The sequence below is a fragment of the Ctenopharyngodon idella genome, chromosome 1 (genome assembly GCF_019924925.1).
Source record: "Ctenopharyngodon idella isolate HZGC_01 chromosome 1, HZGC01, whole genome shotgun sequence".
NCBI classification, from domain to species: domain Eukaryota; kingdom Metazoa; phylum Chordata; class Actinopteri; order Cypriniformes; family Xenocyprididae; genus Ctenopharyngodon; species Ctenopharyngodon idella.
This window is the reverse complement of record NC_067220.1, coordinates 42,818,831-42,833,415: the sequence shown is the minus strand read 5'-3', so window position 1 is coordinate 42,833,415 and position 14,585 is coordinate 42,818,831. Positions and strand designations below refer to the sequence as shown.

Here is a 14,585-nt window from a genome sequence, read left to right as displayed (position 1 = left end):
ACTGGTACAAAGGTCTTATTCCCACAGAAGTAAACCAGACGTAATAAAGGTTTTAAGATTTTAGAGATATTTTGATCTCTGTAATGGGTGTCCACCTTCACAGGGTCTTTCATGCAAATGGCCTTCTGTCCCCAAAAGGTGTAAAATACTCAGTCTAGGACCCTGATTAATGCAAATTCCCATTGTGAACTCATGTTTCCATTTGAAAGAAGTTTCTGTGTTGGTCTGAGTATTTAAAGAGATGTTGCAGGAGGCTCAGGGGCGATTCTGTAATCAGATCAGCCCACATTGCTGAGCGTCCTTCAGACACTCAGACACTCAGCCATGTGTATTTTCCTAATGTCAGGTATGCATCTTTTACTCTGTTTCTGAGCATCTGATGTTTTGTATTGATCATCTTTTGAATTGATTATGTAATTGGCATTATACATTTACCTGACTAATAAATTGTTATATTTGACTTTATTCTGACGTACTCTGAAATTACTGACTCTAGTAGATTATAAATCCATAATCCCACAAATCTACGCTCAGGTTAGTAACGGACTAAAGTACAGTTTAGGTGGAGCAGTGAGGCACACCAACTGATATTTTAGAGCTCCGACTAACACATTGGCATTAGTTATGTATACTTAGACTGTGTAGGTTAATAATGGCTCAGAACCATTTCCGTTCAGAACAACATAAGGTTGTCAGACCAATCTGAATAGGGTGAGCCTCAACCTCTGATTATTGTAATGTTATTCTAACTAAGTGTACGGGAAAAACCACAGCATGATTATATAAAGTTGCCATTAGAAAGGTTAGATTGGTCAGCTTTTTTTTTTATTTTTCAGCATTCTATGGCAATGGTCATGACCTCTGGTTAGATATAGTCTTGCTTTAATTCAGTGTGTTCAGATCTATGGGGACTAAATAACATACTTTTGGAAACAAGCAAGCATGGTTCGGCGTCTAAAAGTATTAGTCACCGCCTCTGTCTAATGACCAAGACTGACGAGTTTGTGTATATGAGATCGTATACCCGGCCGGTGCGAGACTCAAAGTGTTATAAGAATCAGAATGAACGAGTACAGTAAGAGCAAAGAGTTAAATAGAATAATCAAATGTAGAGCTAAATTATTATACAAATGACCAATAATCAGTTGACATTCTAAAGTAAATTCGAGGTCATAATAAAATGGAGTCAGATAAAAGTTTACTTGGAATTAAACTACTTTGCCACACTGAAAAGACCGAACGCGCAAGAAACCTTCCCCGACCTGTGGGAAACCGCCGTTGGGCCGACTGGACGGGCCTTACAGTCTCAAACTCAGTTCCTGGAGGGCAACAGTCCTGTAGAGTTCAGCTCCAACCTTGAGTCAACACACCTGATCCAGCAAATCAAGCTCTTCAGGATTACTAGAAACTTCCAGGCAGGTGGAGGTAAATTCTGCAGGACATGTCCCTCCAGGAGCAGAGTTTGCTGGCCTTTTATTACTTTTACTTAATAAAAGCTATATGTTTATTAGTGTTACTAATATCCTCTAGATGGCAGTCTGGACACACATGAAATATCAGTTCCCTTTCAGTCAGTCACGTTCGACGTACGTCAGTAGTGACTGACAAATTGGGATCCCAATTCACTACTGACGTACGTCTCTGTTCTCTCCTTCAGGGAACATACGTAACCAAGACGTTATAATAATAAAATACACAGCAGCTATGAGAGAAATGTTTATTTGAGATCTCGGTCTTTTAAACACTACAAAAATTATTAGGTTCCTTCAGTAAAGATACAGTAGAATAAAATCCAGTCAACAGAGCGTCAGACATGACAGAGAAACTGAGACTTTAATACAATCAGATACAGATTGAACTGAGTTTAACATGAAAATACTGCTTAGCTGTGAAATTAACATACATAAATTCAATTAATAATCCTCCAGTGAAGCAGAAACTAAAGTATAACTACATGTTATTGTGATGTTACTTTAAATATTTGAATTGCACAAGTTTTCTCCTAAAATGCATTTGCTTATGAAGCACAAACATAAAGTGTGAAATGCAGGCTAAAATATAGATTTACAAGAAAAAAATAATTCTGCAAACTCTTATAAGCTCAATTACAATATACACAGTTTAATAAATCAGAATGTTATTGATAATGAAATGATGTTCATGAGCTGATAATGATGGGCAGTTTCTGAGGAGCTTCAGTTGTTTCATATTAGCAGTAATACAGTGAGGAGAGTTTAATGTGGATCTGCTAATCTGACGTCGCTAGCTTGTAATATTTGAATCTAAATCGCTGTTACAACGCATTTGCATTTGCAGCGCTAGCTTGTCAACTTGTTAACAGTCGCTCGCGCGCTCCTTTTTCAACGCGTTCTTCAAACAGCTGTGGTAAGTCGGATCAGTCTACAAACACGGTGAGTCATGTCATCCTCTCCCAGCATTGCTACCTGTTCCATTTGCCACATGTTTACCATAGCTCTCTCTGTCAGTGATGAGGGATTTACATGTCATAAATGTAGGGAAATAGTCAGGCTGACAGAGAGAATCTCAGAATTAGAGACACGCATCCAAACTTTAATCGAGGATAGTAAGAATGCAAGGGCTTCAGATACTGTTTTGGATGCGACTAGCTTAGTGAACTCTGTACATTGTTTGGTTCCGGCTGTAGAGCCCGTGCAGCAGGGCACTTGGGTAACGGTGAGGCGGCCTAGCCGCGAAAAACACCACTCTTCCGTTCCAATAAGAACATCAAACAGGTTCTCCCCACTCAGTGATACACCCACTGAGAATCCTGTTGAAAGTGCCCTAGTTATTGGCGATTCTATTACACGGAACGTGAAAATAGAGACACCAGCCACCATAGTCACATGTTTGCCGGGAGCCAGAGCACCTGACATCAAAGCAAATTTAAAAGTGCTGGCTAATGCTAATCGTAAATACTCTAAGATTATTATTCACGTCGGCACTAATGATGTTCGACTTCGCCAGTCGGAGATCACTAAAATTAACATTAAAGAGGTGTGTGAACTCGCAAGTACAATGTCAGGAGAAGTAATTTGCTCTGGCCCCCTTCCTGTTCGTCGGAGTGATGAGATAGTTAGCAGATTATCATCACTCAATGGCTGGCTGTCTAAGTGGTGTCCGCAAAATAATATAGGTTTCATAGATAATTGGAAAAGTTTTTGGGGCAGACCTGACCTGTTAAAAAGAGATGGTATTCATCCCTCCCGGGATGGTGCTGCTCTTCTCTCTAGTAATATGGCACATAGTCTTAGAACTGAAACATGACAAACTGGGGCCCAGGTCAGAAAGCAGCAGACAAACTGGCTAAACCGACCGTCTGCTAGCTGCCTCACGTTACAGAAGTCAGAAAATTCAGATAACTCTCAACACATAGAAACTCTTACACCTAGATATTTTCAAATAGAGACTGTGTCTGTACCCCGAATTAGTAAAAACAAAAAACTTCCAAACCCATTTAATGGTAAAAATTTAATTGATGTTCAACAAATAAAAAATAGAGATAATAATGCTAAACAAATGATAAAACTCGGGTTGTTAAATATTAGATCCCTTTCTTCAAAATCACTTATTGTTAATGATATTATCAAAGATAATAATCTAGATGTGCTGTGTTTGACAGAAACTTGGCTAAAACCGGACGATTACATTACTTTAAATGAGTCTAGTCCTCAAGGTTATGATTATCGACACAATGCCCGTCAGAAAGGCAAAGGGGGAGGTGTTGCTGTAATCTATAGTAATATTTACAGTATTAGTCAGAAGTCTTTCAAATATAATTCCTTCGAAACTATGGTACTTTACGTAACATTATGTAAGTTGACATTTGTGCTGGCTACTGTATACAGGCCACCAGGACACAATACAGACTTTATCAAAGAATTTGCTGACTTTCTATCAGAGTTAGTACTAGCTGCAGGTAAAGTCCTTGTTGTTGGTGATTTTAATATTCATGTAGATAATAAAAAAGACGCATTAGGATTGGCATTTGCAGATATTCTAAACTCTATTGGTGTTAGACAACATGTGTCAGGACCCACTCATTGTCATAATCATACTTTAGATCTAATATTGTCACATGGAATCGATATTGATGCTGTTGAAATTCTGCAGCAGAGTGACGACATCTCAGATCATTATCTAGTCTCGTGTATACTACATTTAGTCAAGGCGGCTAAACTGCCTCCATGCCATAAATATGGTAGAACCATCACTTCTACCACTAAAGATTGCTTTATAAATAATCTTCCTGATCATTTTCATCGCCTTAGCATACCAGACAGCTTAGAAGACCTCGATGTTGCAACAGAAACTATTGCCTCTGTCTTTTCCAGCACATTAGACTCAGTTGCTCCTTTGCGTTTAAAAAAGATTAAGGAAATTAATCCAATGCCATGGTACAATGACCACACTCGGGCCCTAAAGTTAGCAGCCAGAAAAATGGAGCGCAGCTGGAAGAAATCAAAACTAGAAGTATTTCGTATTTCGTGGAGAGAGAGAATGATTGAGTACAGAAAGGCCTTAAAATCTGCTAGATCTGCCTATTTTTCAAAACTCTTAGAAGAAAATAAACACAACCCTAGGTATTTATTTGATACAGTGGCTAAATTAACAAGAAATAAAGCTTCAACTTCTGATGTTTCCAAAGAGCACAGCAGTAATGACTTTATGAACTTCTTTACTTGCAAGATTGATAATATTAGAGAAAAAATAATAACCATGCAACCGTCTACTACAGTATCGTGTCAGATAGTGCATTGTAGTGTCCCTGAGGAAAAATTCAATTCATTTACTGCTTTAGGAGAGGAAGAATTGTCTAAACTTGTTAAATCATCAAAATCAACAACATGTATGTTAGACCCTATACCGACTAAGCTATTGAAAGAAATGCTTCCAGAGGTCATAGACCCTCTTCTCAATATCGTCAATTCATCTTTATCATTAGGATACGTACCAAAAACTTTTAAGCTGGCTATTATTAAACCTCTTATTAAAAAACCACAACTTGATCCTAGAGAATTAGTCAATTACAGGCCGATCTCAAATCTCACTTTTCTGTCAAAAATACTAGAAAAGGCAGTATCATCACAGCTATGTTCCTTTTTAGAAAGAAATGGTATCTGTGAGGATTTCCAGTCAGGATTTAGACCGTACCATAGTACTGAGACTGCTCTCATTAGAGTTACTAATGATTTGCTCTTATCATCAGATCGTGGTTGTATCTCTCTATTAGTGTTACTGGATCTTAGTGCAGCATTTGACACTATTGATCACAATATTCTTTTAAATAGACTCGAAAATTATGTTGGCATTAGTGGAATTGCATTGTCATGGTTCAAATCATACTTATCTGACCGTTATCAGTTTGTAGTAGTAAACGAAGACATGTCATATCGATCACAAGTTCAATATGGAGTACCACAAGGCTCAGTACTAGGACCGTTACTGTTCACTCTGTACATGCTACCCTTGGGAGATATCATTAGGAAGCATGGCGTTAGTTTTCACTGTTACGCTGATGATACTCAGCTCTATATTTCTTCGCGCCCTGACGAAACTTACCAATTCACAAAATTAACGGAGTGCATAGCTGATATAAAAAATTGGATGACCAGTAATTTCCTACTACTAAATTCAGAAAAAACAGAGATTCTAATTTTTGGACCAAAAACTTCTTCACGTAATAACCTAGAATATTGTCTAACACTTGATGGCTGCTCTGTTAAGTCTTCGTCGTCAGTTAGGAACCTAGGTGTGCTCTTTGATACCAATCTTTCATTTGAAGGCCATGTTACTAGCATCTGTAAAACCGCATTCTTCCATCTTAAAAATATATCTAAACTACGACATATGCTCTCAATGAAAAATGCAGAACAGTTAGTTCATGCGTTCATGACCTCAAGGCTAGATTACTGTAACGCTCTACTGGGTGGTTGTTCTGCTCGCCTGATAAATAAACTACAGCTCGTACAAAATGCAGCAGCTAGAGTTCTTACTAGAACCAGGAAGTATGACCATATTAGCCCAGTTCTGTCAACACTGCATTGGCTTCCTGTTAAACATCGTATAGATTTTAAAATCTTGCTAATTACTTACAAAGCACTAAATGGTTTAGCTCCCCAGTACCTGAGCGAGCTCCTAATTCATTATAGTCCTTCACGTCTATTGCGATCTCAGAATTCAGGCCAGCTGATAATACCTAGAATATCAAAATCAACTGCAGGTGGTAGATCCTTCTCCTATTTGGCACCTAAACTCTGGAACAATCTTCCTAGCATTGTTCGGGAAGCAGACACACTCTGTCAGTTTAAATCTAGACTAAAAACGCATCTCTTTAACCTGGCATACACATAACACATTACCAATTTATATTTCCAAATCCGTTAAAGGATTATTAGGCTGCATAAATTAGGTCAGCCGGAACCGGGAACACTTCCTATAACACCTGATGTACTCGTTACATCAGAAGAAGAATGGCATCTACGCTAATATTAGTCTTTCTGTTTATCCCGAGGTTCACCGTAGTCAACCGGATCCGGGCCGTATCCAGGTGAGACCAAGGACCTGCACCTTGACACGACCACAACGCAGCCCTGAAGTATCAGCAGAGATTGAGTCAACTAGATCATCCCCTGTGAAGGCCTCATCGACACGACAGCCACGACACAGTTCCTCAACAACCGTCCATACCGGCGTGATGAATACGATCCTCAATTGGATGGAACTGAAATAAATACTTTTAATGTTGCGATCCTATTGGACTTATGATAGCAACCTGAATTGTAACAAAGCACTGTTGGCCAGAGGAGAACTGGCACCCCGACTAAGCCTGGTTTCTCCCAAGGTTTTTTTCTCCATTTTAACACCAATTTGCCACTTGTCTGCCACCTGATGTCACCTGATGGAGTTTGGGTTCCTTGCCGCTGTCGCCTCTGGCTTGCTTAGTTGGGGACACTTGACTTGACATTTTGATATTCAACAGTGCTTTTGATCTGCCTGCATTGACACTATTCTTTAAGAGCTGCTGTGCAGTCAAACAATGTACCAGTTATCAATGTAAAGCTGCTTTGACACAATCTACATTGTAAAAAGCGCTATATAAATAAAGGTGACTTGACTTGACTTGCTGAAGTCACTGCTAGAGTCTCATATTCAGAAGATCTGGACTGAAGCTCAAGAGCCGTGTAGGTGTCATCAGGAGCTCTGGACTGAACAGACGGTGAGAGACAGATCAACAAACAGCCTGTTTATGTGTGGATCTGCTGAATCTGACTGTAAAAAGTGTTGGAGACATTTACTGACTGTGATTGTGCTGTAAATGTCAGCAGATGTTCTGGACGCTGGATCCAGAGCTGTGTATGTATCGTCACTCGCGTCAGCCGTCTATAGAGAGAGATTTCTACACTTATATTGCTTCATATTCACTATTGTGTTCATAGTTCAATACAACAATACAATCACACTGTGTTTCAGTTGTAGATGGAGGAGTGTGTTTGTCGACTCACCTGCTTTTGATTCACGTCTTCAGTTCCACCTTCTCTCCTCTTCTTCCTCCTGAAAACAGACAGAAAACTATTAAAAATGTATTAAAATACATTTTATAAGGCTTGAAATAGAGTCTATTTACTTTAAATGTGAGATTGATTTTTTTAGATTTCTTTATCTGTGCAGATAAACTTCACTCACTTTATGAACACAATGATGATGATGATGATGATGATGAAGATCAATCCTCCACATCCCGCCACGATCCCAGAAACTGTGTGCAGAGCAGCTCTCTGAACCCCTGAAACAAGATGATCATGAAGATCATTTCACACGTGAGACAGATGAACCTGAAAGAGTCTCTGTTTATAGAAAATACCTTTAACAGTGAGAGAAACAGACGCTGATCTCTGAGATCCATATTTATTCTGAGCCTCACAGTAGAAGCGTCCACTGAAACTGGAGCTAAAGCTGGAGATGCTGAAACTCTGTCCAGATCCAACAGCTGAGGTTTCATTCTCCTTAAACCAGCTGAAGTTCAGAGCAGGAGGGTTTGAATCACTGCTGCAGTTCAGAGTCACTGAATCTCCTGACACTATTTCACCAGACGGACTGATGGACACTGAGACGCTCTGTGGAGGATCTACATGAAATATATGTAAAATAGAAAATAAAATAATTATTTGATTAATGCCATGACCTTCCATTATGATTATTAACAATTACTGAAGTGTATCTGTAAGTAGAAATCAAAAGTGATGAAAAAGGTGCAAATCTACATCTGAACTGGTGCAAAGTCAGTAAAACAATATTATATTTTTCAACCCAGGATTCATAGAAAGAATCACTGAACAGATTCATGCTTCACATTAATTTTGCATATTAATAAATTAATAAGAACAAATCATGTATAATAAACAAAAATGTCATGCAGTCTGTATGATTGGACCTGAATTTATCAAACAAATCTGAACTAAATTCTGAATAATCTGTGAAATATTTCACTAATATTAATGAATCAGTTTGTACTCACATTCAACATTAAGAAGAACAGCAGGAGAGATCAGATGATCATTATTTACTCTTATTTCACACTGATAGTTTCCTTCATCAGAACGACTGACTGACCGCAGATGAAGCTGATTCACTTTCACAATTCCTTCAGTGAATCTCTGTGTGTTTCTGTACCAGATGAATGTTGTTTGTTCAGTCAGAGAGCAGCTGCTTTTACATGTCAGAGTGACTGAATCTCCCTCTTTCACTCTCTGCTGTGTCTCCACCTGCAGGTCTGACAGAACAACAACAACAACAACTGATTCACTGTCATCATCACAACATCAGGACAGTATTCCAGAAAGCAGGTTCTGCAACATATCCGGGTAAGTTTACTCAGAGCAAACAGATAACCTCAACTTTCAGTTCCAAAAAGGTCACTTTCAGGGTATGTAAGTAACCATAAACAACTTACTCTCTGAACAAAACCTGCTCTGGAGCAGCTCGTGTTGAGGGTTAGTTTCTTTCAGAGGTGTTCAGCGCATGATGAGGCTCCAGTGAGCAGAACAGATTTCACACAATAATATATCATATAGTCATATATTATAACATAACATAAAGCAACGGGGTTGTTTTTGTTTTTTATTCTCTTCTCACACATCATAGATAAAACGTATACAGCCATATTACCTTTGAAAGCACAGACTGTTTTTTAGGTCAATTCATCTATTTTTTAATTTATATATTTAGCATCAAACAAACAATATAATTCTTGTTCACAGTAACGATAAAAAAAATGATTAATGAAAGATTAAAAGATAAGATTAAAAAAGAAGAGAAAAAAACGTCCAGTAGGTGGCGATATGCACTAAGTATGTAAATTTCCATTAAACAAAAGAAGAAGAAAGAAGTTCTATGGAACACTTCTTCTTAACGTCCGTTTCCATGGAGACTCCTGGATTCCTCTAGGTTGAGAATGTGTTCATATGGTCACCGTTAACTCTGAGTTTCATACTCTGGACTGAAAAAATGTTTTCATTCATCCAATTAAAAAAAAAAATTAGGTTAATGGTTCACATCTATATTTTATAACTTGAGCCAATGAAAAATAAATAACTTGCTCTAAACAATATTTTCTATGTCTATGAAACTATTTTATAAAACCTGGCTCAAAGTATAATTTTCTTGTTGAAGAAAGTCAATTCATTTAAATTCTATTTTTGATCTAAACAAAAAAATATAGATTTAATCAAAACAAAAAATTATCATTTAAGAAATAATATGAATTTATTTTTCATTGGCTCAAGTTATAAAATTTAGATGTGAACCATTAACCTAAATATTTTATTTGGATGAATGAAAACATTTTTTCAGTGCAGGTTGGCTGAACTTACTCCAGACCTCGAGTAAGCAAGGTTTGTTAATCGACCGAGAGTTCAGGGTTTATGTGACGATAAGTTAAACTTGCTTTCTGGAATCATGTGATAATACTGAAATAATCACATTAAAACACTAAACTCAAGCTCTTCAGACAGCAGTTATAATAAACAGCTTGATGTTTCTGAGGCACAGATGATAGTTTATTCAAAAGATAATAAAAATGTTTCTGTGGTCAATTTCTTGGAGTTCACTGTACCTGTGACATCAAGAAGAGCTCCAGGAATCACTGTCCATCTTTTATTCTGATCATAATTTGTAAATCTGCAGTAGTAGACGTGTTTATCAGCTTCTGTTACATTCGTCAAAGTGATGCTGTAAGTGTGTTCATATTCACTGTGACACTGAATCCCTCCTCTCTTCTCTGGATCTGAACACAGATCAGGTGATTCTCCAACAGGTTTGGTCCAGAAAGCTTTTACGAGTTTATAACTCTGAGGATATGTTAAAGTACAGGATATTTTCACTGTTGATCCCTTTAAAGCACAAACATATGAAGGGCTGTAATTCACTCCCCAACCCTGCAGACCATCAACCCCTGAAACACAGAAATGAGGAAAATAATTAAAGAGACTTTCAGCAACAAACAGAAATCTTTAATTTTCTTCTACACTTTTTATAACACACTATCAGAGATTTCAGTTGGTGTCTAGAACGGATGTGCCTGAAGCCGAATATTATGTTCGGAAAGGAAATGACGTATTCTACGGAGCGCCTAAAGGGACATGGTGATGGAAAAAATATGAGACGGGAGGAAAAAATATATTTCAACGCTTTTGTGTTCTCTCGCAATTATATAGTGTGAAATATTTAATTAATATTAATGAATCAGTTTGTACTCACATTCAACATAAAGATAAACAGCAGGAGAGATCAGATGAACATTATTTACTCTTATTTCACACTGATAGTTTCCTTCATCACGATATCTGACTGACCACAGATGAAGCTGATTCACTTTCACAATTCCTTCAGTGAATCTCTGTGTGTTTCTGTACCAGATGAATGTTGTTTGTTCAGTCAGAGAGCAGCTGCTTTTACATGTCAGAGTGACTGAATCTCCCTCTTTCACTCTCTGCTGTGTCTCCACCTGCAGGTCTGACAGAACAACAACAACAACTGATTCACTGTCAGCTTTGAGAGTTCACAAATTAAAATCTTTCATTTTTATCATCATTTATGGTTTTTTTTTCTAAAGCTGCAAAACTTTCTTTTTCAGAACACAAAAGGAGAAAATTGAAAGAAAAAAAAACATCCTGCTCGTACATCCAGCCGGTTGTTTTTGCAAAATAAACTTCATCAGGATGATCAGGACGTGTGACAGTCAGGGATTATTCTGGGATAACAACCGGCTGGATCTACATTATCCCACTTATTACACAGATACTTGACACATAAGTAAATAATTAGACACTAAATATTGATTTAAGTTGAAATATTTTATTACTTCATTAAACACAAGCTTCTGTGAAGAAAAAGTTCCTAGCGATCGGCTTTGAGCCGAGACCAACACACAAGTTAGATAATGTACAGTCATATCAGTTATTACACAGCTTTACACCACATTAATAATGATGGAGACATGAAATATTGATTTGAGAAGAAAATGTTTTAAAATCTTAACTGATTATTATCTTATAATCCATTACAGTGAACAAACAATCATTCTAGCAATGAGAAAATCACTTTAACAATATTACCGTAGGTCTACTATTACAGTGTTGCTATTGACGACGGACATTATCGGGGAATAGAGGGTGTGCACGTGACGTCACCGTCGACCGTTATGACTGCGGTTACGCCCACTGAGGGGCAAAAAGACTGAGTGGCACTATGGTTTCCAGCGTGAATGCCATGACAAACACACACAACACATCCAAACCGGGAAAGAGCTTTGTGATGGACTGTACAAAAAGATCTGACACAAAATCTGAGGTATATTTTTACAGACTGCCGAAAGCTACAGAAAAAAGAAGCAAAGTTTTACAAGTTTTAGGGCTGGACGATATGACGATATACACTGAACAAAATTATAAACGCAACACTTTTGTTTTTGCCCCCATTTTGCATGAGCTGAACTCAAAGATCTAAGATTTTTTTTATGTACACAAAAGGCATAATCTCTCAAATATTGTTCACAAATCTGTCTAAATCTGTGTTAGTGAGCACTTCTCCTTTGCCGAGATAATCCATCCACCTCACAGGTGTGGCATATGAAGATGCTGATTAGACACATGATTATTGTACAGGTGTGTCTTAGGCTGGCCACAATAAAAGGCCACTCTAAAATGTGCAGTTTTACTGTATTGGGGGGTCCGGGGGGGTCCGAAAACCAGTCAATATCTGGTGTGACCACCATTAGCCTCACACAGTGCAACACATCTCCTTCGCATAGAGTTGATCAGGTTGTTGATTGTGGGCTGTGAAATGCTGGTCCACTCCTCTTCAATGGCTGTTCGAAGTTGCTGGATATTGGCAGGAACTGGAACACGCTGTCGTATACGCCGATCCAGAGCATCCCAAACATGCTCAATGGGTGACATGTCCGGTGAGTATGCTGGCCATGCAAGAACTGGGATGTTTTCAGCTTCCAGGAATTGTGTACCGATCCTTGCAACATGAGGTGATGGTCGTGGATGAATGGCACAACAATGGGCCTCAGGATCTCGTCACGGTATCTCTGTGGATTCAAAATGCCATCAATAAAATGCACCTGTGTTCATTGTCCATAACATACGCCTGCCCATACCATAACCCCACCGCCACCATGGGCCACTCGATCCACAACGTTGACGTCAGCAAACCGCTCACCCACACAACGCCATACACGCTGTCTGCCATCTGCCCTGTACAGTGAAAACCGGGATTCATCCGTGAAGAGAACCCCTCTCCAAAGTGCCAGACGCCATCGAATGTGAGCATTTTCCCACTCAAGTCGGTTACAACCGTGAGGTGGATGGATTATCTCGGCAAAAGAGAAGTGCTCACTAACACAGATTTAGACAGATTTGTGAACAATATTTGAGAGATTATGCCTTTTGTGTACATAAAAAAAATCTTAGATCTTTGAGTTCAGCTCATGCAAAATGGGGGCAAAAACAAAAGTGTTGCGTTTATAATTTTGTTCAGTGTATATAACATTGATATAAGTGATCACTCTGATTTAAACTTACCTATATTGTATTTATATAAAGCGTTCACAGGCAGATTTGCTTTGGTATTTCCCCGGCGTCTAAATCAGGCACATATAAATGTCAGGAAACATGATTCCTGGCTGCATGTCAATATCCATGGATTAGGTTTCTTTGACATGTTATAAGAAACACTTTCTAGCCGAACCTTTAGTGTAATCGTTTGTTTTACTCGCGTTTTTGCAGTTTTCCCTGTTAAATCCAGTCATGCAGCAGTTCTTTTGCCACTCAGTCCAGCTGAGGGAGCGTGTTCCCGCGGGAAAGTGACGTCAATGCATACCCTCTATAACTGACAATGTTGCAACTGACCAATCAGAATCAAGCATTCCAGAGTCTAATAAATAACAATAATATATGGCTCTAAGATAATACAAGTCACTTGTTCAGTTAAACAGCAAAATGAGATCTGAATGATGACCTTCCTCAAGATTTAAAAAGAATACAAAAGCATCAAGACACACTCGTATGAAACTCGTGCATATATTCAAGTGATCTGAAGGCAAACGACAAGCTTTGATGAAAAAGAAACCAGTGCAGTTTATTATTGAGTACAAATCTTGATCTTTCATGTATGAGAGTGTTTGAGAACAGCAGTTCACCCTGACCGAAGTGAAGATTTGTGCTAAATAAGATATTACAGTTTGGTTTGTTACTTTGTCTCTTGATGAACTCTACTGCACACCTTCACAACACTTGAATATCAGTCAAAAGTCACATGATTTTAAGACAATTCTGCACCTTTTTTTTTAAAGCTTTTTTTGAAGAAGGAGCCTGCTGTCATTATATGAACAAGATCAGGGCATTTTATAAAATATTTCCTTTTGTGTTCCAACAAATAAAGAAGGTCATTCGTCAGATTCAGTAACATAAGAAAGTGTTTGATGTGTGTGTGTGTGTGTGTGTGTGTGTGTGTGTGTGTGTGTGTGTGTGTGTGTGTGTGTGTGTGTGTGTGTGTTTCTGTGGTCTATTTCTGAGAGTTCACTAGTTTTACCTGTGACGTCAAGCTGAACTCCAGGAACCCCCGTCCATTTTCCACCATCAATGTTTGTGGTAAATCTGCAGTAGTAGACTTGTTGATCAGCTTCTCTTACATTCGTCAAAGTGATGCTGGAAGTGTTTTTATATTCTGTCTGACACTGAACTCTTCCTCTCTTCTCTCCATCTGAACACAGATCAGGTGATTCTCCAACATGTTTGGTCCAGAAGGCTGTTCTGATCTCATAACCATGAGGATATGTTAAAGTACAGGATATTTTCACTGTTGATCCCTTTAATGCACAAACATATGAAGGGCTGTAATTCACTCCCCAATCCTGCTGACCATCAACCGCTGAAACACAGAGATGAGAAATGAAGAGGCTTTCAGGTGTTTCAAATGTACAACAAATAACTTTTAACTTCTGACTATTTTTATGTTAGCTGACTGAAGATGTAAACTGTAAACTGAAGACTCACCCGCAG

General features: G+C 38.3%; 2 protein-coding genes across 2 annotated transcripts in view; both read right to left on the bottom strand.

Moving 5' to 3' along the window:
* LOC127513227 (B-cell receptor CD22-like) overlaps positions 1-14,585 on the bottom strand; it is a 76,590-nt gene that overhangs the window by 25,068 nt on the left and 36,937 nt on the right. Inside the window, exon 7 of the mRNA XM_051894889.1 lies at positions 7,705-7,741. Within this exon, the coding sequence (XP_051750849.1) occupies positions 7,705-7,741 (37 nt within the window). The remainder of the gene's footprint in view (positions 1-7,704; positions 7,742-14,585) is intronic.
* Positions 1-14,585, bottom strand: part of LOC127513145 (sialoadhesin-like) — a 152,278-nt gene that overhangs the window by 114,251 nt on the left and 23,442 nt on the right. The window contains exon 3 of the mRNA XM_051894739.1: positions 8,537-8,791. Within this exon, the coding sequence (XP_051750699.1) occupies positions 8,537-8,791 (255 nt within the window). The remainder of the gene's footprint in view (positions 1-8,536; positions 8,792-14,585) is intronic.